This window comes from Dama dama, chromosome 11 (genome assembly GCF_033118175.1).
Source record: "Dama dama isolate Ldn47 chromosome 11, ASM3311817v1, whole genome shotgun sequence".
NCBI lineage: Eukaryota > Metazoa > Chordata > Mammalia > Artiodactyla > Cervidae > Dama > Dama dama.
Genome location: NC_083691.1, coordinates 91604804 through 91625589, shown reverse-complemented (window position 1 = coordinate 91625589; position 20786 = coordinate 91604804). Strand labels below are relative to the sequence as shown.

Here is a 20786-nt window from a genome sequence, read left to right as displayed (position 1 = left end):
CTTGTTCTGAAGGGAGGAAACTGAGGCCGAGAGAGGGTACAAGGCTTGCCCAGAGTCCTTCAGGACCAGTGCTCAGACTGCTAATCCTGGATCCCAACAGCCTCCTGCTCAAGAACTCAGGAAGTGGTGGTTCAGCCCCCGAGGAAAAGCCTCCTCATTCTGAAGCCTGGTCCTGGGGATCCACACTGGACCTCAGAGGAGCCCTGCTCTTAGACCTGAGAAACATTTGCACAGCAGATACAGACGAGACGAGGGATGAATCCAAACTAGGGAGCTGGAGCTCCCGTCTCCTGCCGTCACCTGCTCTATTCTGTGCATGCTGGCACCATCCACGTGACTGTTGCCTGCTTGAGGCAGCTTATCAAGCCATCCTCCACAAAGCATTCCTGTAAAGGCCTGTCACCATTCATGTTTTATTGATAACACTGGGCAGGTGGGGAGGAGGGGGTGCTGGCTGCTCTGAAGGATTAAGAACCCAATAGGCTAGTCAGACAGATTCCACCTGCTCACGATCCAGGAAAGGGCCCGTGGGGCGGCACCTGGCCTCCCTGGGATCCCTCAGCAGGGGCATGCGGCAGGCCCCTCAGGGAAGGTGGGCAGAAAAGAATTGCGGGTGACAGGTTACAATTTCGACAGCTTCCAACCCAAGAGCAAGGGGTAGTGCTAATCTGGGGAGGAGGAGGACAGTCAGGGCTAATCTTGAGTATCCAGCCCAGCTCTTCTAGGTTTCTGGAAGACTTGTGTTCCTCTGTGGAGATCCTAAAGATGGAGATTACGACCAGGAGAGCCCCTCACTGATGAAAGTTCTAGAAGACTCTAGAACATCCCCAATTAGGGAGCAGAGGCCTTTCACCCCCCAGGTCTCAGCCATGCTGCTGGAGTCCTAAATGGAGGTGGGTAAGAGGAGGGGTGGTAATCCCCCCTCGCAAGGGAGGCAGAGACCTCTTCCATACCCTGTGAGGCTAGCCACTGTACCAGGGCCTAGAGGCAAGGCACAAGTACAGAGATTCTGGGGGAGGGGTTAATCTCTACTTCCCTGATGTCTAACAGTGGGGTGGGGAGGGGGGAATCCCCATGGTTCACTGTTCCCCACAGAGAGCCTAAGAGAAGGTGCAGTGGGCCCCACTCCGGGCTTCCCAGCTATGCCAGTGGTCAGGCTACAACAGTGGGAGGCAGGGAAGACGGCAAGGGCATCTTGGCCCCTCTCTTCTTCAATGGAGCCAGGCTGTTCTCGGGTTGCCACTGTTACTGTCCCCCTCCCCCCATACTGAGTTGAGAGGGCTAAAGCCTCAAGCAGATGAATAAGTGGGGCCATGGGGAAGAAACACTGTTGGGCCCTGACCTTGGTTCCAGCCACTTACATCCGAACCTCAGGGGGAAGCCAGTTCTGAGAGGCTCAGTGACAGCGCAGAGCCGGAGCCACTCAGCAGCAGCGTCCAGGGCATGAGGTCCGGCAGTGGAGAGAGGGCCTAGGGTCCAGCCTGTCTTACCCTCTGGCAGAAAGAGTGCTGAAATGGGGGGAAAGCAGGCAACAGGTGTGGGGTGTTCCTTCCAAGCCTCTGCTCTGGGGCAAGGCCCCCTCTTCTGCAGGGTCTGGGGTAGGAGCGCTTCCGAGCAGGGTGACATCACACATCAGTCATCTCATCCCCCAGCTCGGCATCTTCCGGCTCGCCTTCCTCCTCCTCTTCCTCCTCCTCCTCCTCAGAGGTCATGTTGGGCTCATCGGCCTCTGCCAGACATTTAGGGCAGGAACAGACGAACAGATAGTTCTCCCTGCAGAGGGCGAGGGGGGATGAGGGTGAGGGCACAGCCAGGCAGCCGCCGGAGGGGAGGCCCCAGGGCCCCGCTGCCCCCCGCAGCCCCCGGCACCTGAGGATCTTGTGGCGGCTGTGGCGGCTGCGCTCCCGCTGACAGCAGTCTAAGTAGCTGATGCAGATCTCCTAAGGGGCACGAGAGGCGGGCGGGTGGTCTTCCTAACGGGTGGGGTTCGGGCCTCCCCAGCCTCTGCCCTGTGTCCTCAGGAGCCTGGGCTGCCCTTCAGCGAGAGGGCAGGCCGCCCCAATCCACCCCTTGTGCTCAGAGCAGGGAGGGCACTATGAGGCTTTAACAGTCTGAACTGGGGGCTATGGCTGGGCCTCAGGCCATGGCCAAGGTCTGTCTGTGGCTGGGGCAGAGGTTATCTTGCTGTGAAGCTACTTGCCCTGAAAGAAGTTTCAAGCAGACTCTGTGTACTGCTCTAAGAGCCAGGACCCCAAATCACACTAGCAACCCACAGTCCCAGCCACATAGGGCCATTTCCTGTTTCCTTAGAAGCTGCAGATTCCTTGATCAAAAAGTAGCTGGAGACAAGAACTCAGGCACACAGTGCTCTCTTAAACACTGCTGAGGCTTTCTGGAGTTATTTTTTGAAGTGAGGTGGGGTCAGAGCACACTCACAGGCAAGCCTAAGGTCCTGCAGCGTGTGGGGATTCAAACCAACAGCCTCAACCTGGGGCTGGAGCCACTGCTGCTCCTGATTCCTGGGGAGAACTTGCCAGGCCTCCTGCCCACCCACCCCCACAGCTACTTGCCCCCTCACCTCTCCTGGCTTAATATCCTCCAGGGCGGTGACATGCAAAAGGAAGTTGTTTTCTGGGAAGGAGGTCTCTGCATTGGGGACACAGCTGTGGTTGCCTGGGTCATGAGAGGCAGATAATGAGGATTGTTGACTAAGAAAAATAACAGCCTTAACTGTGCAGGCCCTGTCTTTCCTTGTTCTCTGATCCCTGCTAGGGCTGTGCAGGTACTGGGGCCCCGGTGTCCTGTCTCCCTGTCCAGTGCTCCTGAAGACGACAGGCCCAGATGCACTCCCACATCACTGCCCTGCGCCACCTGCCATGCCTGGCCCCGCTCGTCTCCTCACTGGTCCCCCTGATCCTCAGCTGTTCCCAGTGTCTCACCAAGGGAGGGACAGGGCCGTGAAAGGGATGCCCGTGCCTGAAACTTAATCCAGGCCTATCTGTTACTGGTAACAGCTGGAGCCTAGTTTGGAAAAGGTAGTGTCCCCAGAGCCTGGGAGGAAAGGTTTGCGGTGAGGAGAGCAGGGGGTGGGAGGCCAGGATCTGGAAGACAACAGTCCGAATTGGCTCTGTCCCTCCATCAGGTGCTGATGAGACTGCCTTCCAGCCTGAGCTCCTCCTGGGTTCTTAGGACACCCAGGGTTCCCTCTGGAAGAATCAGAGCTCTGTGCCCTGCCTGAGCACCGGGCCTAGTGCATTGGAAAGCAGGAGCAGTCCAATAAATGAATGAAAAAGTGATATGGAAGACAAAGGGGAAACCCTCAAGCTCAGCCCTAATCCCACTCCCAGACTCAACTCTACCAGCCCAGAAGGGATCAAGAGAGGTGAACTGCAGCGTGAGGCTGCGCCTTCTCAATGCCGGGACTCACAGCAGCTCTGCAGCATAAAGAGGCCAGATCCTTCACAGTTAAGAAACTCGCCGGTTGCTGTAAGAGAGTAGTGTGCAGATGGTATTACATCCATTTCATAGGTAGGACAGGGAAACTAGGCTTCTAAGGACAGGCATGGCTCCACTGTCTTGCCACCCAGTCACTGCCATTTACCTGACAATGCTTCTCTGGAGCACAAGCTTGCTTTTCTATACGTGATACCAACTTACGATCCGGCCCTCCCCACCCCCGCGTGAGGCCTCTGCATGGACCGCAGGGCCATTTCTCAGGTATGCCCTGCAGACAGGCATGAAGCTTCACACAGGGATTACCTTCCCCAACTGTGAACCCAGAGCTCCCTGGGGGAAGACTGTGTCCATCGACCGACTGATGGGGGCTTCCAAAGTCGGGTGAGGCCAAGGCTCCATCTCACCAACCTGCCTCGATGTCCTTGTACAGCTGGTCAATGAAGGCATCCAGCTGCTCACGGTCCTGAGGCTTCAGCTCCAGAGCATCACAGGCATGGACCCACTGGCTCAGGGAGCTGGGGGTCCCGGCAGCCGTGGTTGGAGGACAAAGGCCCAGGTCACAGGGCTCTCCACCTCCAAGCAAGTTAAGTCCATTTCCTTCTCCCAAGACGGGGTGGGGGTGGGGGTCTGGGTGGGTAGGTGTGTCCTTTCCCAACAGACTAAGTGTTCCCGAGAAAGACTAGGTCTGTCTGACCCTCGCCCCTGAGTTTAGTCCAGCATTCTGGCCAGAGTCACACCCTGCCCCGCCCTAGTCTTGAAAGGAGCTTGGCTCCTTTTCTCAATCTCCCACCCCAGCCCTGAGGGACAAGTCCAAGAGCTCTGGAACATTCTCTCCTAACCTGGTCCCAATTCCTTGGCCATTGGTCCCAACAAGAGCAAAGAGAGACCGGAATCCATCCGGAGTGAACCACTGTGGGGAGAAAGAAGAAGGGCACTCAGTGGGCAGCCACCTGCTCTTCTTCCTGATACAACTCTCTGTTGAGGAGGTTTGCTGCAAGTCAGTCCCATCCCAACTCTGCAAGACCAGGTCTGCTCTCACTTAGCTGTCCCAGGCGGAGACGCTGCCCTGGTTGCTCCCGGAGAGCTGGAGTGACTGGGAGGCCACTGCTCCCGCCTTCCTGCACTCACCTGGCTGAGTGCTTCTTCATAAAGCGCCTCTGTGAAGAGTCTCCGCAGTAGCTCCAGCTGACCCTGGTTTAGGGAAGGCAGGGAGAGACTTGCAGCCCTGGGGTTTCCCCTTAGCACCCGGGCAGGGCCCAGAAGACCATGTAAGGGAAGGAAAAGGGTGAGCTCTAAAGACTGAGCTTTCCCTGGGGGCAAAGGGAAGCCATGGAGTCCTGATCTCCAAAGAGCCTTGGCAGTCTGCTGGCCTCTTCCAACCCAAGGATAACAAACCCCAAATTTCTATTTTCTAGCACTTATACCAGCACCACCCTCCAGAGCAGCTTGACGCTCCCCTCCTTTCCCCGATTCAGTGCAGGAAGGCCTGCCCCACACCTGCCATCACCTTCAGGCAGCTCCTGCACAGAAGTCTGCTCTCCTCGGGGAAAATGTGTAACTCTTTGATCTGGAGCGAGTGCTCAGTACATGGGCAACAGAAGTCTGTTTCACCTCGCTTCCTAACCTGCAGACCGCCCCCAACCCTCCATTTTTCATTACACTTGATTTGCCCATTGCTATCTGATCATGGGGTCCTGCCTCCCATATCAGGGCACCCAGCCCCTCCATCCTTGGTCATCACCCCCCTTTCCAATTTTAAGTCCACATTAGGCTATGAAATTAAACAGCAGCACAAATCAAGTCTCTGAATAGAGTTTTGGACCCAGGTGCGAACTTCTTCCCGTGACTGGGAAGGGAGCAAGTGTGAAGCTTCCTCCAGGTAGCCATAGACAGCCCAGGCTATTGGCAGGGGTGGGAGGGTCATGGGGGGAGACCAACCTTGAATTTGTCCCCTAGGAGTTTATGGACAATTTCCTCCTCCTCATTAGCAGTTTTATTACAGAACTGGGAGAAGAGCCTGATCCAACGATCCTTATCCTTAGCCTGTAGTGAACAAATATACTTCAAAGTCAGGTTCATAATGCCCATGCATACAGGTGCACAGATGGACTCATGGACACACTCTTCTTTACTGTCGCTCCCGCCCTTGTGGGAAGAGTAGGCTGTCATTCCAAAGCCCCGGCCCTCAGAGAAACACCATCACACATTAGCTTCTAGGTAGACTTTTCCTCCCAACCCTGCCCACACCCAACCATCTCCCCACCTGCTGCCAAGCTAGCCAATTCATGACACTTGGGAAAAGAGAATGAGGCTGAGGAGCAACAATATTAAAAAAGGGGTCAGAGTAGCTTCTCTTGCTTTGCCTAGAGATAAAATCCTGAAAAGGTGATGCTTATAAATCTAATGCATGAACTGCTGCTGCACAGGAAGTCATCTCATAGATCAAAGACCACAGGCAAGATAAGCCTCCCCCCCCCTCCGCCAGATTTATGGTTAGCTACTCCTAAGGTTTATACAATAAGCAGCTCTTCTTTGAGAGGCCCAGAAGGAACTCTGTATCCAAGCCAGAGTCTTAAAGTGAGAAGGAAACTGAGGCCAAAGGTTGAATGAGGCCAGAGTTGGCTTCCTTCGGAAGATCAGGTGGGCTCACCTGTTTCACTGTGGCCACCATCCGGGCCATCAACATGATGCTTGCAGTCTCAGGGGGGTAGTGAACACTCCTAGGGAGAAAGAAAAAGGTTTGGCCTAGAAATTCCCTTCCCAGTAGCTGAATTCAGGGAAGCCTGGTCTGACTGCTACAGAGAATCCTTCCTACCAATCCCATTCATAACTGAAGAGGGAAAGCTATTGACAAGGACATAGGCAGGACTTTATATCTCTATGCGCTTAATGGGGCTCTTTCTGGGAGTGTGTAAAATGCTGAGGATGGTGGGACTGGCAGCTCAGATTTAAGGCAGAGGTGAAATGACCTCTGTTTAGCCCTAAGAATGGAGGAAAAATCCAGAGAGTGGTAACTTAAGAAAGATGGCTACATCTGCTGAGCGGGGAAGACAAGCAAGGAGGAAAGGATAAAGGAGAGAAGAGAGGAAACGCCACCTACCTCCAGGCCTCCTGCAGCTTATTGAGAGGATGCGCGGGGTCATCCTGGGAGGGGCCTGGGCACAGGATCTGATGGTATTGCTCAGCTGCGGCCAGTCGACATTCTGCACTGCAGTACGTCACCTGGCGGGGGAGGTGGAGGTCAGCACCCGAGGATCCGGCCTGGGGTGAGGCACAGGCACCTGTGTGGCCTCACCACCTCTAACTTCACTCCTCCCACAAACGGCCCCCGAGCAGCAGTCAGCGGTGTTACGGTCTCATGAGACGAGGAGGCACTCAGTGCTCCGCGGGCACGTGAGGGGGCACCTGCCCCAGGCTTTAAAACCTGGGAAGAAGAGACTGCTTCTCAGGGACAGGGAGGGGCCCTGCCAGGCTCCGAGGAAGAGGGCAAGCTCCCAACAAGCCTGCTTTCTGGACAGTGGGACTGGAACAGGTTGGACGAAACTGGAATAGTGACCCAGCCTTTTCAATGTCTTTCCCACCACTGGGGCTCTGAAGGGCCTGTGTCCCCAGAGGGGACTTCAGCTCCGCCCAGGGCTGCTTACCCGGCAGTGGGGGCAGTTCTGGTGCAGGTCTGTGCGCACAGTGCACAGCTCGGGGTGCGGCAGAACCTGGCCTGGCTTCCCAGTCAGTCTCTGCGCGTTTTCCTCTGCCTTCTCCAGTGCCCGAAGACAGTGGTCACAGGCTGGGGGAGAGAGCCAGACATGACATGTGTCTCAGAGCAGGGGCTGCATTTGTCCTTTCACAGCAATAGCCACAGGGCTAGGACAGCACCTGGCTCACAGCAGATGTTTTAAGGGGTGAGTAAATGAATGACTATGTTAAAGAATGGAATGAATGAATCAATTTCACATGCATTCAAATATAGATACCTTCTTCCCTCTCTGGAGTCCCCACCCCTCCTAGCAGACTCTCTCTGCTTCTCCATGGGACTTAGTCTATGGGGCTCTCCACCCCTTCCCCCAGACTGGGCTTTCCCCACATTCTGGAGCTGACTGACCCTCCTTTCACAGATTTTTCTCTAGCCCAAGGAAAGGGTGAAAAAAGCAAGTGGCTGGCAAAGCTAAGAGCATCCTGTTTGTTTCTGACCCCTAATGCAGCCTTTTTTGAACAGGGGGCATGTGGTCTCTTCTTGGTAGGGGGCTCCACTTTGGCACAGAGCCCTTCATGATGACGCTGAGTTCCACCTGAGTGACAGGCCTCCTCCAGGGTACCCTTTGGAAGAGCTTCTTTGCTACAGGATCACAGACCCAGACAGCCTGAGATTAGACAGAGGCATGGTTCTCAGGCACAGTTCTCCAAGAGAAGATGCGCTTTCCCTCCCGACACCGGGAGTCCCAGAGACTGTCAGGGATACACGTGTTCTCCTCCAGGCCCCAAGGCTGCTGGGCCCAGCAGCCCTCAGAGTGGGCGAGATGAGCTCACCTCGGTAGCGATAAAGTGCATTCCAGAGAAACTGCGCAGCTACCAAGGGCCGTTCTACGAATATGGTCTCCCCCTTCCGGATCAGCTGTGTGGCAAACAGCCCCTTTCCCTAAAAGGGCAGAGAAGGAACAGGATGGCCATAAGAAGAGACAGAGGACAGAGCTTCAAGGGCTCCTCACCTCCACGTGCTTCCCACTCGGCAGAGGCCTCTGCCTCAGGAGGGTCAGTCATGGAGCGCTGTCAGCCCCCTTCATAATCACCTCCTCCGGAAATGCAGTTCTGCCCTACATTCAGTAGCACTTCTTCCAGCCTGTCCAGGGCAGAGGGCCTGGGATGGGAAGATAGCCACCATGTCAACCATGTTGGACTACAAAGAGGAGCCTTTTTAGCTTGGCCAGAGGTTCACAGCAGGCTGGAGCTTCCAGTACTAGGAAGTGGTACAGGGCTGCCTTCTGAGTCACCCACATGCCCCTCCAGGATCCTGGTCATGATGTTGCCCCTCAGGGTTGCAGAGAAATCCTACACTGTGGGAGGGGGAGGCCTAGTTTGCAGGAGAATGTGTCCTACTTCCCTGGTCAGCTCGGTACTCACAGTACCTAGCACAGTACCTGGTGCCCAACAAGTTCTCAGGCGGTACACTGAAAGGAATGACTAATCCTAGCACCAGTCCTAAGCCTAGCTTGCTGTGAAACATTGAGCCAACTGCCTTTTTCCATCTGTTTACCATGTGAAAAGCGAGTATTAATAGCTACCAGGTAGTTTCCAGGATGTAATGATATAGCACAGGTGAAGGAATCCCATGCACGCCATACTACTCAAAATGAGGTGATGGACTGGCAGCATGGGGATCGCCTGGGAGATGGCAGAAACACACAATCTCAGGCCCCACCCCAGACCTGCCACATCAGAACCTGCACTTTAACAAGATGCCCAGGTGATTCACATGCACGTTAATGAGAAGTCCTGGTCTAAGGCACTGCAGACACCACGTATGGGATGAAAGATGAGAAAACAACTGTTGAATTGTCATCTCTCAAATGTGCTTCCCCGATGGCTCAGACAGTGAAGTGTCTGCTTACAATGTGGGAGACCCGGGTTTGATCCTTGGGTTGGGAAGATCCTCTGGAGAAGGAAATGGCAACCCACTCCAGTACTCTTGCCTGGAAAATCCCATGGACGGAGGAGCATGGCAGGCCACAGTCCATGGAGTCGCAAAGAGTTGGACACGACTGAGTGACCTGACTTCACTTCAAATGTGCAAAGGGACTCAGGAGACAGTTTTAGAACCCAGGCAGTTATTGGCCCAGCTGGGCATTTTTGCCCACTCTACACTTAGAGGACTCGTGCCCCTGCCAACTGCCCCAGTAGTGCCAGTGAACTGTCACAAAAAGGGAGAGAAAGAAAATAACTGAGCCAGCAGTGACATGTCCTGTCATGTGGCCTCCTGGGTAGCTCCCCGTTTCCTTCGAACACTGGCACTTTGGCTAGGCAGGGGCACCTCCCCGAATGAGAGCAGCAGGATGTGTAGACCTGGACAGGCCCATGAGCCACAAATCTCAACCCTGGGAATAACTCTGGGAGCTCTACCTGGGACAGCTGGAACAAAACCGTTGACAAAGCCATGGATGCAGCCTGGGTGTCTTTCTAGCAGCCCACCTCCATGCTGAGTAACCCCCGGGACCCCAACCTAGCAAAATGAAAATCTGGCCTTCCTCTGTGGGACGCAAAGATATTATGAACAGGGACCCACATTACTTCTGACAGTCATCAATCTTGATATTGGATAAGCACTGATCTCTTTCTCCCTCTTTCTGGAGGACCAAATGGAGGAAATATTTAGTAATCAATGCAAAGGGAAGAATCAGAGCTGTTCCTCTATGAAACTACTCATCCCCAAAACATATGAAGTGTTTCAAGAAAAAAAATAGCTCTAATTCATGTTACCAATAAGTCTGGAGAGAAATGAACCTGAACCTGAATGTAAAGGGTACAAACTATGCAAAGTTATTTGCAATTTGAAAAGTAAGCTTTTTTTTTTTTTTTTTAAAGATTGTACAATAAAAATTTAAGACTCTAGTAAATAAATTCTTTATTATTTTCTAGAAAGATATCAATTGCCAAAAGTGAATTCAACAGGAAGGAAGCCAAGACAGACCACCAGGCAACACCAGCACCTTCCTGATGTGCACCAGGACAGCATCTTGGCTGACATTTATCATATTTGATTAGGTTTCTGTTCTGACCGGTCATAACCCTGGCATAGCAATTGACAAAAGTTTGAAAATCATTCTTGCCAATATCCATAGAGGCAACACAGAAAGTGGTCAAAAACCAACCCCACACGAGGCCCCCAGTCTATGTGGTTTCATAAATCAGCTCTCTCGAACCAAGTAAGTAACTCTTATGCTATTTAAACTCTTCAGTAACAGAGGGGAAAAAATGGGAAGTTTCTCTATTTTCCAAAACAAAAAGCCAAGTATAACTCTGATGTGGTAACCTGAGGAAGATACCATAAAGGAAAAAGAAAGATCACAAACCAATCCCACTTGATGAATACAGATGCAAAAAGGATAAGCCATCTTGTCACCAAGTCTGGGTACATGATTCTTCTGCAGCAGCACATAAGCTGCAGGCATAGAGAGGGAAGCCAGCTCCTTCTTCCAGAGCTGGGGTTTGGATGGAAGGCTAGAACTGGACAACTGGGCAAGGAGAGTGGCTGAAGTGATGTAAGAGGGAAGAACTTAAAAAAAGAAAAAAAAAAGGAGGGGTTCAGAGACGTGAGCAAAGTGAAAGTAAAGGTGAATATCTCTGCTTGCCAGGAGTGATGGAACTGAAACATCATCGAACTGTGAGCCAATGAGAGCACTGCAGGCCTTGGGGTGGAGATGGTGTTGTGGGCAGTGAGGAGCCCAAGGACACAGCGGAGCTGATTTACCACCTTAAGAGAGGAATGCTCCAGATGCCTCTGGAGTGGAAAGAGGACAATGGAAGGTTAGGTTGGGGAACTGTGTGAATATCATGCTGCTGAGAGCAGGAGCCAGATGACTAGAAGGATGACATCCAGGGCAAGGAGCAAGGATACACACTACTACTACAAATGACAAATTATTCAACCTCATTAGTAAAGAAATACAAATGAGAACAAAGCAGTATCATTTTGCACATATCAACTAATAAAGATAACCAAGAAAGAAAATACTTGGTGCTGGTGAGAATAAAAGGATGTGTGCACAGACACTGAGATTCACCATCTTTGACCTCAGGGATGGAAAACAAGATACAATGTAAGGATCCAGAAATGAACGGTTGTTGAGTGAACAGTGGTCCTCCCATGAAAGACTATTACTCAACTCTTAAAAATTAATACCTAAAAGTAGGATTACTGATATTGAAATATATACTGCTGCATCAGAAAGCAGCCTAAAAATGTAACTTTAATATGCACATATTTGCACAAATACAAGATTATGAGTGTTTTACTTTTCCTTTCCTTACATGCACTTTCGAATTTTTTCTACACTGAACTTTAAAACACGACAGTAAAACACAAAATGTCATCCTTTTGATTTAAACCCTTCAATGTTACCACGGGCTTCGGTCCAAATTCCTTAGCACTCCAAGACCCTTTGTGAAGTGTCCTGGCCTCTCTCCTCAACCCCCCCACCCAAATCTCACTCAGAAAGTTTCTTGATGGCCCACGCTTTTTAGTACCGCAGCTCCCTTCACGTCCCGCCCAACAGCTCCCAGGATCCAGCAGCAATATCCCCCGGCCTGGCGCTCCCCAGCCCAGCTGGTAGAAAGGCCCGGTTCCATGGGAGGAGGGGGCGCGCACGAAGACTCCGTGGGCCCCAGCCCACCGCGTGATCGCCCTGAAAGCCTGCACGCGGGGACCGACACGGAGACCCCGGGCCGCGCCAGCCGGGGCCGGACAGCAGTGTCCGAGCGGCAGAGGAGCCTCTAAGCTGCAGGCATGGGGTCCCGCGGGGCTGTCTCCAAGGCCGGGCTGGGTGGGGGACCTCGGCACGGCTCGCCGCGGCCTCACCTTGGCGCTGCTCACGAAGCGGACTTCCACTGCGACCCGGGCCGGGCCCGCCACGCCCACGCAGAAGGAGAACACGTCGCACATGGAGGCCGCCATCTTGGGCGTACCTCCGCCTTCTGACCCTTGACCCAGCCTCGACCCGGGAGGCCCCGCCCCCCGGAGGCCCCGCCCCCAGCGTGCGTGTCCGTGAGGCCAAGCGGGTTTGCGCACGAGCTTTTGTGTAGGTCGAGTGGTTAGTTGACTGGGTGTGGCTGGGCCTGCCTTTGTGCTTTTACATCTGTGCGATTTTGCCTCTATTTTTGTGGCCAGTACCAGAGTGTGCGTGTGTCGTTTTGATGTGTGTATCTGTGTCTGAATTCGAGTTTGTGTCTGTTGTCTCTGCCTCCCAGTGGCCTGTCTTATCAGTCGCTCTTTGGACTCAGCCTAAAGGGAAGAGCTAGCTGACCACTCTTAGCCATCCTACAAAGTCCAGCGCAAGATTTCCTATTTCCCCAGGCACTCTGGCATGGGGCAGACAGTCCTATGAAAGATCAAGCTGGAAGTGTGTCTTCCTCAGATGCTTCAGGGGCATAGGGGTCTTGTCGCCTGGAGGGTGCTGGAGGGTCTCAGGACCATGAAGCTGTATACAGAAGTGAGTCTGCATATGCAGATTCTCCTGACTATGGGAGAGGGATCTAGTCTCTTGCTCAGGACTGACCCCCGTCTCTCATTTTGTTCCCTCCTCCTCCAATGGATCCTGTGCTACTTGACAGAAGACCTGTGTCTACATCTGCTGTGGTCTCATGGTGACATTTAGCAGTTGGATAGAGCTGGGTATCTGCTGAATAGGCATCTGCTGACTGGTGATTTTTTATAAAAACGGGAGCCAACGTTTCCTGGAAGAGGCACATGCAGCTCTGTTCCTTTAATAGAGTTGACTGGATCCAGCATTAGGAAGGATTTCCTGGAGGACAGGAACAGAAGGTTCTTGAAACTGGACCCTGGCCTCCCCCCTCCCTCCAGCTGCAGCCTGGTATCCTCGAAACGATGGTCCACTGCCTCAGGGACAGATGATTTTCTGAGGACGCCTGCTCCCTAACTTTCCTCCCTCCCTCAAGAACTCTGAAGAGCAGCGTAGACCGTGCCCCCTGTCACCACCAGGTGTCAGGGCACACCTCCTTCCACCAGCTCATCTTGATACCCAGAAGTCATCCTGTATTCTAAGGGGATACCCTCAACAGAGGCCAGCCAGGAAATGTGAAGTGCTAGAGAAATTAGCTTTGGAAATGTTGGTGGCAGGCTTCACAAGGGGAGGCTATAACATACACTTATTGGAGAGAAACTGAGTGGTTCCCGGGAAGGAATGGAAGCCATGAGAACTGGCTGTGAAGGGTTTGGGGAAGTAATACAGCAGAGTTTATGACAAAATGCCAGTTTTGGCAAAGGCACAGTTAAATCTCTCTACCCAATATAAAGATGGCTAGAGGGTCAAGTCGAGTAGCTAGAGGGAAAAAGATGGTGTTCAGGGTAGCATGTCTGCTCCAAGGAGGCAGCTGGGCCTGAGTTCCTTCTATGAGTGGTTAACAGTTCAGACAAAACTAAAAAACTTCAGGAAATTCTGTGAGAGTAAGTGGGCTAAATGGTCTACCTGTCATTCTTTGCTCTCAATCCCACCGTTTCCAATGGGGAAGAGTTTTCAATGCCCAGATACTGATTCAAGGAGGCCCTCTCCTCTACAGCCAGGTCAGGCAAAGATTAATCTCTGGAGAGGCTGGGGCTGAGGTGTTACTCCCACAGGTGAAGGGCACCCATAAGCCTTAGCAGTTACTGCATTCTTAGTGCTGAACCTGGCACACTCTTAAGTGTTTTACAGACATCATCTCAGCCCTGGAAGGTCAAAGTTTTCTACATAACCCATTCTACAGGTGGGGGAAAAAAACCTCAGAAATTCAGTAACTTGGCCAAGGACATAGCTGAAGGCCAAAGTCTGTACCTGTGACCATTTGCATTATTACAACCCCCAGGGGTCGATACAGAAAAAAAGGGCTCCTGCTTTACAGTTCAGATTTTCCTGGTGCCCTTTGACCTGAGAAGCTCTTCATTAAGAAATGAAACAACGAGGTTCAATGGGTGCTTCCAGGAAGAACTAGCCCAGCCTGGACTGAGCCTTTGTTGCAGTCCTCAGCTGTCCATTCCTGACTCGGTGTCTTCTCTCTGGATGCTGGTGTCGGAGCTGCTGGAGGGCTCGTCTGAGGAGGCAGCCATGGCAGATGCAGCTGGCAGTTTTAGCCTTTGCTGCTTCTGATATTTGACCCTTCGGTTTTGGAACCAGACTCTCACCTATAATTGAGGCAGTGAGAAGAGATCAGAATGTGACTAACAGTTCCCACCGCATCCCCCATTCCCACAGTGCCCACTCCTCTCTGAAAATTTACTTTTCATTCTAAGGGAAGCACACCCTTCCCTCTAATTCCAGTACCACTCATTCACCCAAGTATTTACTGAGCTCCTGATCTGAACTCTGGAGAAGGAAATGGCAACCCACTCCGGTATTCTTGCCCGAAAAAATCCCATGAACAGAGGAGCCTGGCGGGCTACAGTCCATGGGATTGCAACGAGTCGGACACGATTGAGCACTTGTGTACTGGCTTCACTTTAAACATCCACGTCTGAGGCAGTGCTGGCCCTTCCCAGGTGATGGTGATAATGGTGAAGTACTAGCTCCGCCCTCATGGAGCTCACAGTCTAGTGGAGGGAGACTAAAAACAAACATGGAAACAAATATATAAACACAAATGAGGGTACAAATAGGAGTTTGAGCCTCCCTGAAGAACCTGCACTTAAGCTGAGGCTCAGAGGATGAGAGGCTTGCCTGCTGGGGACAGAGAAAAGCAAGCCAGGGCAGGGGAATCAAGTTTGGAGTGTCTGAGGATCAGAAAGGAGGAAAGCATGGCAGACACATCTGAGAAAGGGGAAAGCAAAGGAGGAGGAAGTGGAAGAGGTCAGGGGGGACCAGATCACCCAAAACTGTGAAGGCCATGGATTAGAAGTTTTTTAGTGGGATGTGACATAGTCCTATTTACATCAAGTACACTGCACATCTGGCAGCGGGTGAAGAATGGATATAAGCAGATTTGAGGAGATAGCTGGGGAGACTATTGCAGTGATCCAGCAATAGCTGGGGCTGCATACTCCCTTCCCTGTATCATGAGAAGAACAGTCCCATTTGAAACTGGGGGCAGTGGAGAAAAATGAAGTGATTCCAGTTGTATTTCAGAGGTAGAGGTGAAAAGCCTGGCTGATGGATTGGAATTGGGAGAGAAAAAGGAATCTAAGATGACTGAGTATTTGAGCAGCTGGGAGGACAATGATGCCATGTGTGGGGAAAGGGAGAGATTGGAGGGGGGGTGGAATCAAGAATTGAGGTTTTGACTTGTTAAGTTTGAAATGGCTACCCGCAAGACACCCAAGTGGAGGCCCCGGGAAGGTGGTTAGATGCACAAGTCAGAAAAGAGGGGTGGGCTGAAGATACAAATTAGGGAGACACTGGCTTAAAAATGGTATTTAAAACCCATGGGGATAGATTAAATCATCTAGGGAGGAAAATTTGAGGCCACAAAGAGAAGAGTTCCCTACAAAGGGAACCGAGAAGAAGGGACTAGAGAGCTGGGAGAAAAACCAAGAGAATGTGGTGTCTGGAAGCCAAGAGAACTGTGGGTTTCAAAACAGAAGGAGTGGTTGATTGTACTGAGTGGTGGGGTAAGATGAGGGAAGAAAGCATATGGTGCCTTTGGCAGCATGGAGGTCATTAGAGACCTTGATGAGAAGTTTCAGTGAAATGGCAGAATGAAAGAATTCACACTGCAGTGAATTAAGGAGTAGATGGGAGGTGAGGACATGGAGAGAACATAGCCAGTTCTTGAGAAATTTGCCTGTGCAAAGAGCAGAGATAATTCAGTAGCCAGAGGGGAACATAGAGTCAAGAGAATGTTTATTATTTTTAATATTTAGTCTCTTGAATACCAACTTAATTTCACTGTCAGTTTCTTATTTAGCATGGAAACATTATATTATAAAGTTCTAGATTAACACCAAGTGTTGTTTCCATAATATGAGTTCAAATAGGACTATTTTTCTCATCATATAGAGAAGGGAGTGTGCCAGTGGTTAGGGCCCGTATGCGCTATCAGCCTGGCACAGAGAAAGAGGCCCATGAATTCCTCCCAGCCCCGACTCAGGGTTTTCTGAGAGAGTAGACCTGTCCCTGGGTGCAGCCCGAGCCCCACAGGAGTCCCTGCTCTCACCTGGTTCTCTGTGAGGTTGAGCTGGGCTGCCAGCTGGGATCTCTTCTTCCCCACTATATTGTGCTGTTTTGCAAACACTTTCTCCAGTTCTTCCAGCTGCTCCAAGCTAAACATGGTTCGAATCCTCTTTTGGGATCTCTCAGTGTCCTGAAGGTCCTGAGCATGGGCCCAGTCTTGGGGATCCCAGAGGCCTAGGCAGTGAACTAGCTCCAAGCCTGCAGAGCAATTAGCAGGAGGAAAGGTTAGCTGTAACCCCCTACCCTCTCATCTCTCATCAGGAGAGAGAACAAACTCACAGCTTCACTGGCCTGTCTTAACCTTGGCCAGGTAACAACAGAGCAAGAAGGCAGGGTGGGAGGAGACTGCGCAGAAATAAAACAAATGAAAAAGAAGGACATGGAACTCTGCTGAATGTTATGTGGCAGCCTGGATGGGAGGGGAGTTTGGGGGAGAATGGATATACATGTTTATGTACGGCTGAATCCCTTCGCTGTTCACCTGAAACTATCACAACATTGTTAACTGGCTATACCCCAATATAAAATTTTAAAAAAAAAATTTTTTTAAGACGGGACAGTGTTGTGAGATCGCTTTGACCTTCATTATTCAAGTTAGGGGCATATTCTCTGGCCCTAAGAGGAGCTGCCAAACCTCCATCTCTCCTTTCCTTGGCTACTTCAGGAAAACCCTATGAGATGAGCTGAGAAGGGACCCCCTTTTGAACAAAGAGTGAAGGTTCATCTTTTTTGTTCATTCAAATTTTTGAATGTGTACTATGATTCAGGCATGGTTCCAGGACAAAACAGAGAATCCCTAACAGAAAAAAAAAAAAAAAAAAAAGAAGTTAAATAAGTAAAATATTGAGTATGTCAGAAAGTGATTAGTGCTAGTAAGAAGAATAAAGCAGGGAGGGACAGGGTAAGTGTGTGTGGCGGGGGGGTGGGGGGGGGGGTGGGGGGTAGGTGGAAGAGTTTGTATTAATATCTTTAGAAAGGGTAGCCACCTCACTAAGGTGACGCTTGAATAGGGCCTCTATGTACAGCTTGTATCCTGCACACAGGTACCCAGCTGAGAGGGTAAGTGGAGTCTGGAATTCTGCCTGCTCTTTGCAAGCCTGTTCTCCCTCCCTGACAAGGTGTTGTGTTTGCATGAAGTTAGGAGGTGCCCTTTTCTAACGCACATAAGGGTGCTATTCAGCTCATAGAGCTGTGGGCCAGCGGACATGCAGATTGGTCTACCAGGGGCAGTATCTGACTCATAACTCCAGAGGAGTGAGGAAGTAAGCCACTGGGCTAGCTTGGAGGGAAGTGTTCCAGACAGAGTTCTGGCAGTGCAGTGCTAAGACTCCTCAGCTCCCACTAACCTTGGGGAGGGGCTCCAGGGCTAGCAGACAAAACTGCCCCAGTGAAGGGAGTGAGGGCTGGCTGCCTAAGACCCCTGCCACTGGGCCCAACTGGCTTACATAAGCATTAATAGCAAAATATAAGAAATCATCAATGGAGCCAGATTTAAAATATGGTGTATTCTTGCAATGGACCATTTTGTGGCCTACAGAAGCTCTGTGTGGACTTATAAGGAAAAATCTCTGATACATGGTCAAGTAAAAAGAGTAAGGTGCAGAGCAGTGTGTCTAGTATGGGGGCGGGGGTTAGAAGAATGCATGTGTGTGTGTATATATATATATATATATATGCATGTATTTTCACAACTACACATGTGTGTGAGCCCAGACAGTAAAGAATCTGCCTGCAATGCAGAGACTCAGGTTCAATCCCTGGGTAGGGAAGATCCCCTGGAGGAGGGCATGACAGCCCACTCCAGTATTCTTGCCTGGAGAATTCCATGGACAGAGGAGCCTGGCAGGCTACAGTCCATGGGGTCACAAAGAGTCAGACACGACTAAGTGTCTAAAACACACAGACACACACACACACACACACACACACACACGTGTCCAAGTATTAAACTGTATAAAATACACTGGAAGAATAAAGAAACTGGTATCTGGCTGCCTGTGGGGTGGGGAGAACCAGGTGGCTAAGGGAAAGGAATGGTAAACTCTTCTCCATACTATAACTTTGTAGTTAACATTTTGAAGTTTGATCTGTGTAGATGTAATACCCATGCAAAAACCAGCGAGGTACTTCCCTGGTGATCCAGTAGCTAAGACTTGGTGTTCCCAGTGCAGGGGGCCTGGGTTCAATCTCTGGTCAAGGAACTAGATTCCATGCTGAAACTAAAATATCCCACATGCTTCAACTAAGACCCAGCACAGCCAAATCAATATATATATATATATAGGTTACAGTAATACAGAGTAGAAAGTTACAATTCAGACCTCAGGTGTGTAGGGACGTTAGAAAAAGGTGGCTTGGAGTGAGGGCTATGGCTCTCATGAAACTGAAAGTGTTAATCGCTCAGTCATGTCCAGCTCTTTGCAACCCTATGGTCTGTAACCCACCAGGCTCCTCTGTCCATGGAATTCTCCAGGCAAGAATATTGCAGTGTGCTGCCATGCCCTTCTCCAGGGGATTTTCCCAATTCAGGGATCAAACTGGCATCTCACAATCAGATTCTTTGCCATCTGAGCCACCAGAGGTGGCTCTCATTATGTGGCAAGAATTTGGATAGTGCTTGGGAGACCAGAGTTTCTCTCCCACATGGGTGGGAGGAATGTCCAGCTGGAGGGAGGTGAGGAGACACAGGGTGGGAGGGACCCAAGAAAGACTGTCTTACCAGGATCTTGGTTTGGGTTGATAAGGCTTGTACTAAATTTGCTCCTGCTTTCCCTCATGGGAGCCATGGGGATGCATGAACCAGATAGCCAAAAATGGCAAAACCTCATGTAGGTGGATGTTAATGCTAGAGGAGAAAATTACCCCAATGGTTAAAGTCTCATGGGAATTTAAGTGACTGGGCTCCAGGGCCCAGAGCCCCAAGGAACCATTCTAAGAGCTGAAGGAACCTGGCTCAGAGCAGTAAAGTGGGGAAGCTAAGCTCACACAGAGGTGAGCAGTGGAGGCTGTAACCCGGTCGGCTAACACCCAACAGCTCCTCGCTCTCGCTGAAGGGTACCAGTAGCAGCTGCTTCTCTGGCTGAGTTGGCCGCGCTGGGGAAATGCCTGCTCCCCCAAGCGCTGTGCAAAGCAGGTGCGGCCGGGAGCAAGGGCCTCCCCCACTCCAGGGGGGGCCGGGCTGCCTGCAGCCCTGCGCTGATCCTGGTTGTCCGAGCCCCTCTCGGGCCTGCCCTCACCTTCCTCTCTGCACACGTACCCGCCCCCCCCCCCCCCCCCCCGCGACACACAACTTCTCCCACCTCAGCGGCGGGCCAGATGGTCTCCCACCCGGTCTGGGTCCCTCTCTCCGCCCGGTATCACCTGCAGGGGCAAGGGTCATACACTTGACATCCACTCCAACCACGGGTGGCTCTCAAATTCGGGGACTTCTCCTCTATCCTGTGCCCACCGTGGCGGCCGTCCGCTCCCTCCTACCTGTGACGTTGAGACCCTGGAGGCCGCAAAAGTGGGAGGTGAGGGGCCGCAGCGCAGGGGGCAGAGGGCACGGCTGGTGCAGCCCCGCGCTCAGGCCGGCGGGCAGCCACGTCGGTGGGCACGCCCCGGGCAGAGCCTGGGCGGGAGGCCTGGCGGGCACGTTCCAGAGGTCCCCGTGGGCGCCAGCAGAGACTGGCAGCGGGGAGGCGGTGGGCGCGCAGGGGTCAGGTCTGGCCAGGATGGCCTCAACGGAAAAGGAGGACTCGAGGCGTCCGGGCGCGCGGGGTGGGCTTGGATTTGCAGAGCCGCGCGGCAGCGCTGGGGACGCGGGCCCGGGAGAGCGGCTGGAGCGCGGGGGCTGGACCCCGGAGCCCGAAAAAGGGAGCGGCCGGCAGCCCCGCGGCCCGGGGCTGGGCATGGCGCGGCCCTTGCTCGGAAGGGCCCAAGGAGGGGAGCTGGGGCCTCTGGGCTGTGTGGGCAGCGCGGGAGGCGCGGGAGGACACCTGCTTTAAATAAGGGAGCGAGCCTTGTCGGCCAGGAACAGTCACAGCTGTCTCCCGCGGCTCTTAAATTGGACAGGGCGGGGCCGGGCTGGCCGGGCCTTCCCTTCCCATCGCCCCGGTGGGCGCCGCCTCCCGCGGGCAGGACCCCCCGACGTTCCAAAGCCCCGGGCACCTTAGCGCCCTTCCTCCTTCCTCCTAAAAAATATCCCCATCCTGTGCAGTCGGGCAAAGGACCCTGAACTCCCTGTAGCTTGCTGGTGATCCCAGGCGAGCCACCCTGCAGTGCCGCGACTTTAGGTTTTGGCTCATCCGCTCGCTCTCTTCGAAAGCCCTGGCCACATTCACCTATGACTGTGCAAGCCCTTAAATAAAAAAATTTTAAAAATTAAAAATGGAAATATCTTGTTTAAACACTGAAAAATAAATTTCCCCCCTTTTCCTGCCTGGAGACACCGCTGTAGTTATCCATTTCTTTTGTGTCTCTCCA

At 52.2% G+C, this 20786-nt stretch overlaps 2 protein-coding genes across 3 annotated transcripts; both read right to left on the bottom strand.

The window, feature by feature from the left end:
• Window positions 1-394: 394 nt before the first annotated feature.
• On the bottom strand, window positions 395-12139 carry SMYD5 (SMYD family member 5). 2 transcript variants are annotated; one of them, XR_009694821.1, is made up of 14 exons: window positions 12023-12139; window positions 7981-8089; window positions 7101-7240; window positions 6557-6678; window positions 6107-6176; window positions 5395-5499; window positions 4585-4647; window positions 4296-4366; window positions 3865-3971; window positions 3428-3484; window positions 2579-2673; window positions 1870-1940; window positions 1362-1773; window positions 395-759 (listed from the first exon to the last, which is right to left on the bottom strand). XR_009694821.1 is itself a non-coding variant. In XM_061155714.1 (13 exons), the coding sequence occupies exons 1-13, from the start codon at window positions 12116-12118 to the stop codon at window positions 1626-1628; spliced, it is 1254 nt and encodes a 417-aa protein (XP_061011697.1). In that variant the 5' UTR covers window positions 12119-12139; the 3' UTR covers window positions 395-1625. The 2 variants fall into 2 exon arrangements, 1 of the variants encoding a protein (XP_061011697.1); XM_061155714.1 differs by having other exon boundaries at window positions 395-1773.
• A 2043-nt stretch (window positions 12140-14182) lies between these two features.
• Window positions 14183-20214, bottom strand: NOTO (notochord homeobox). Its single transcript, XM_061156125.1, has 3 exons — window positions 19797-20214; window positions 16306-16520; window positions 14183-14341 (listed from the first exon to the last, which is right to left on the bottom strand). Exons 1-3 carry the CDS (start codon window positions 20212-20214, stop codon window positions 14183-14185), a joined length of 792 nt encoding a protein of 263 aa, XP_061012108.1.
• Between the last annotated feature and the right edge of the window lie 572 nt (window positions 20215-20786).

Excerpts from the sequence above, each read along its gene's own strand:
- SMYD5 (XM_061155714.1), bottom strand. The coding sequence starts at position 12,118 with ATGGCGGCCTCCATGTGCGACGTGTTCTCCTTCTGCGTGGGCGTGGCG. Across the intron at positions 8,090-12,022 it reads GCTTCGTGAGCAGCGCCAAG|GGAAAGGGGCTGTTTGCCAC; the intron begins GTGAGGCCGCGG and ends CTGCCCTTTTAG. Across the intron at positions 1,941-2,578 it reads AGGATATTAAGCCAGGAGAG|GAGATCTGCATCAGCTACTT; the intron begins GTGAGGGGGCAA and ends CGTGCCCCTTAG.
- NOTO (XM_061156125.1), bottom strand. The coding sequence starts at position 20,214 with ATGCCCAGCCCCGGGCCGCGGGGCTGCCGGCCGCTCCCTTTTTCGGGC. Across the intron at positions 16,521-19,796 it reads CCAGGGTCTCAACGTCACAG|GCTTGGAGCTAGTTCACTGC; the intron begins GTAGGAGGGAGC and ends ATTGCTCTGCAG. Across the intron at positions 14,342-16,305 it reads TCAACCTCACAGAGAACCAG|GTGAGAGTCTGGTTCCAAAA; the intron begins GTGAGAGCAGGG and ends CCTCAATTATAG.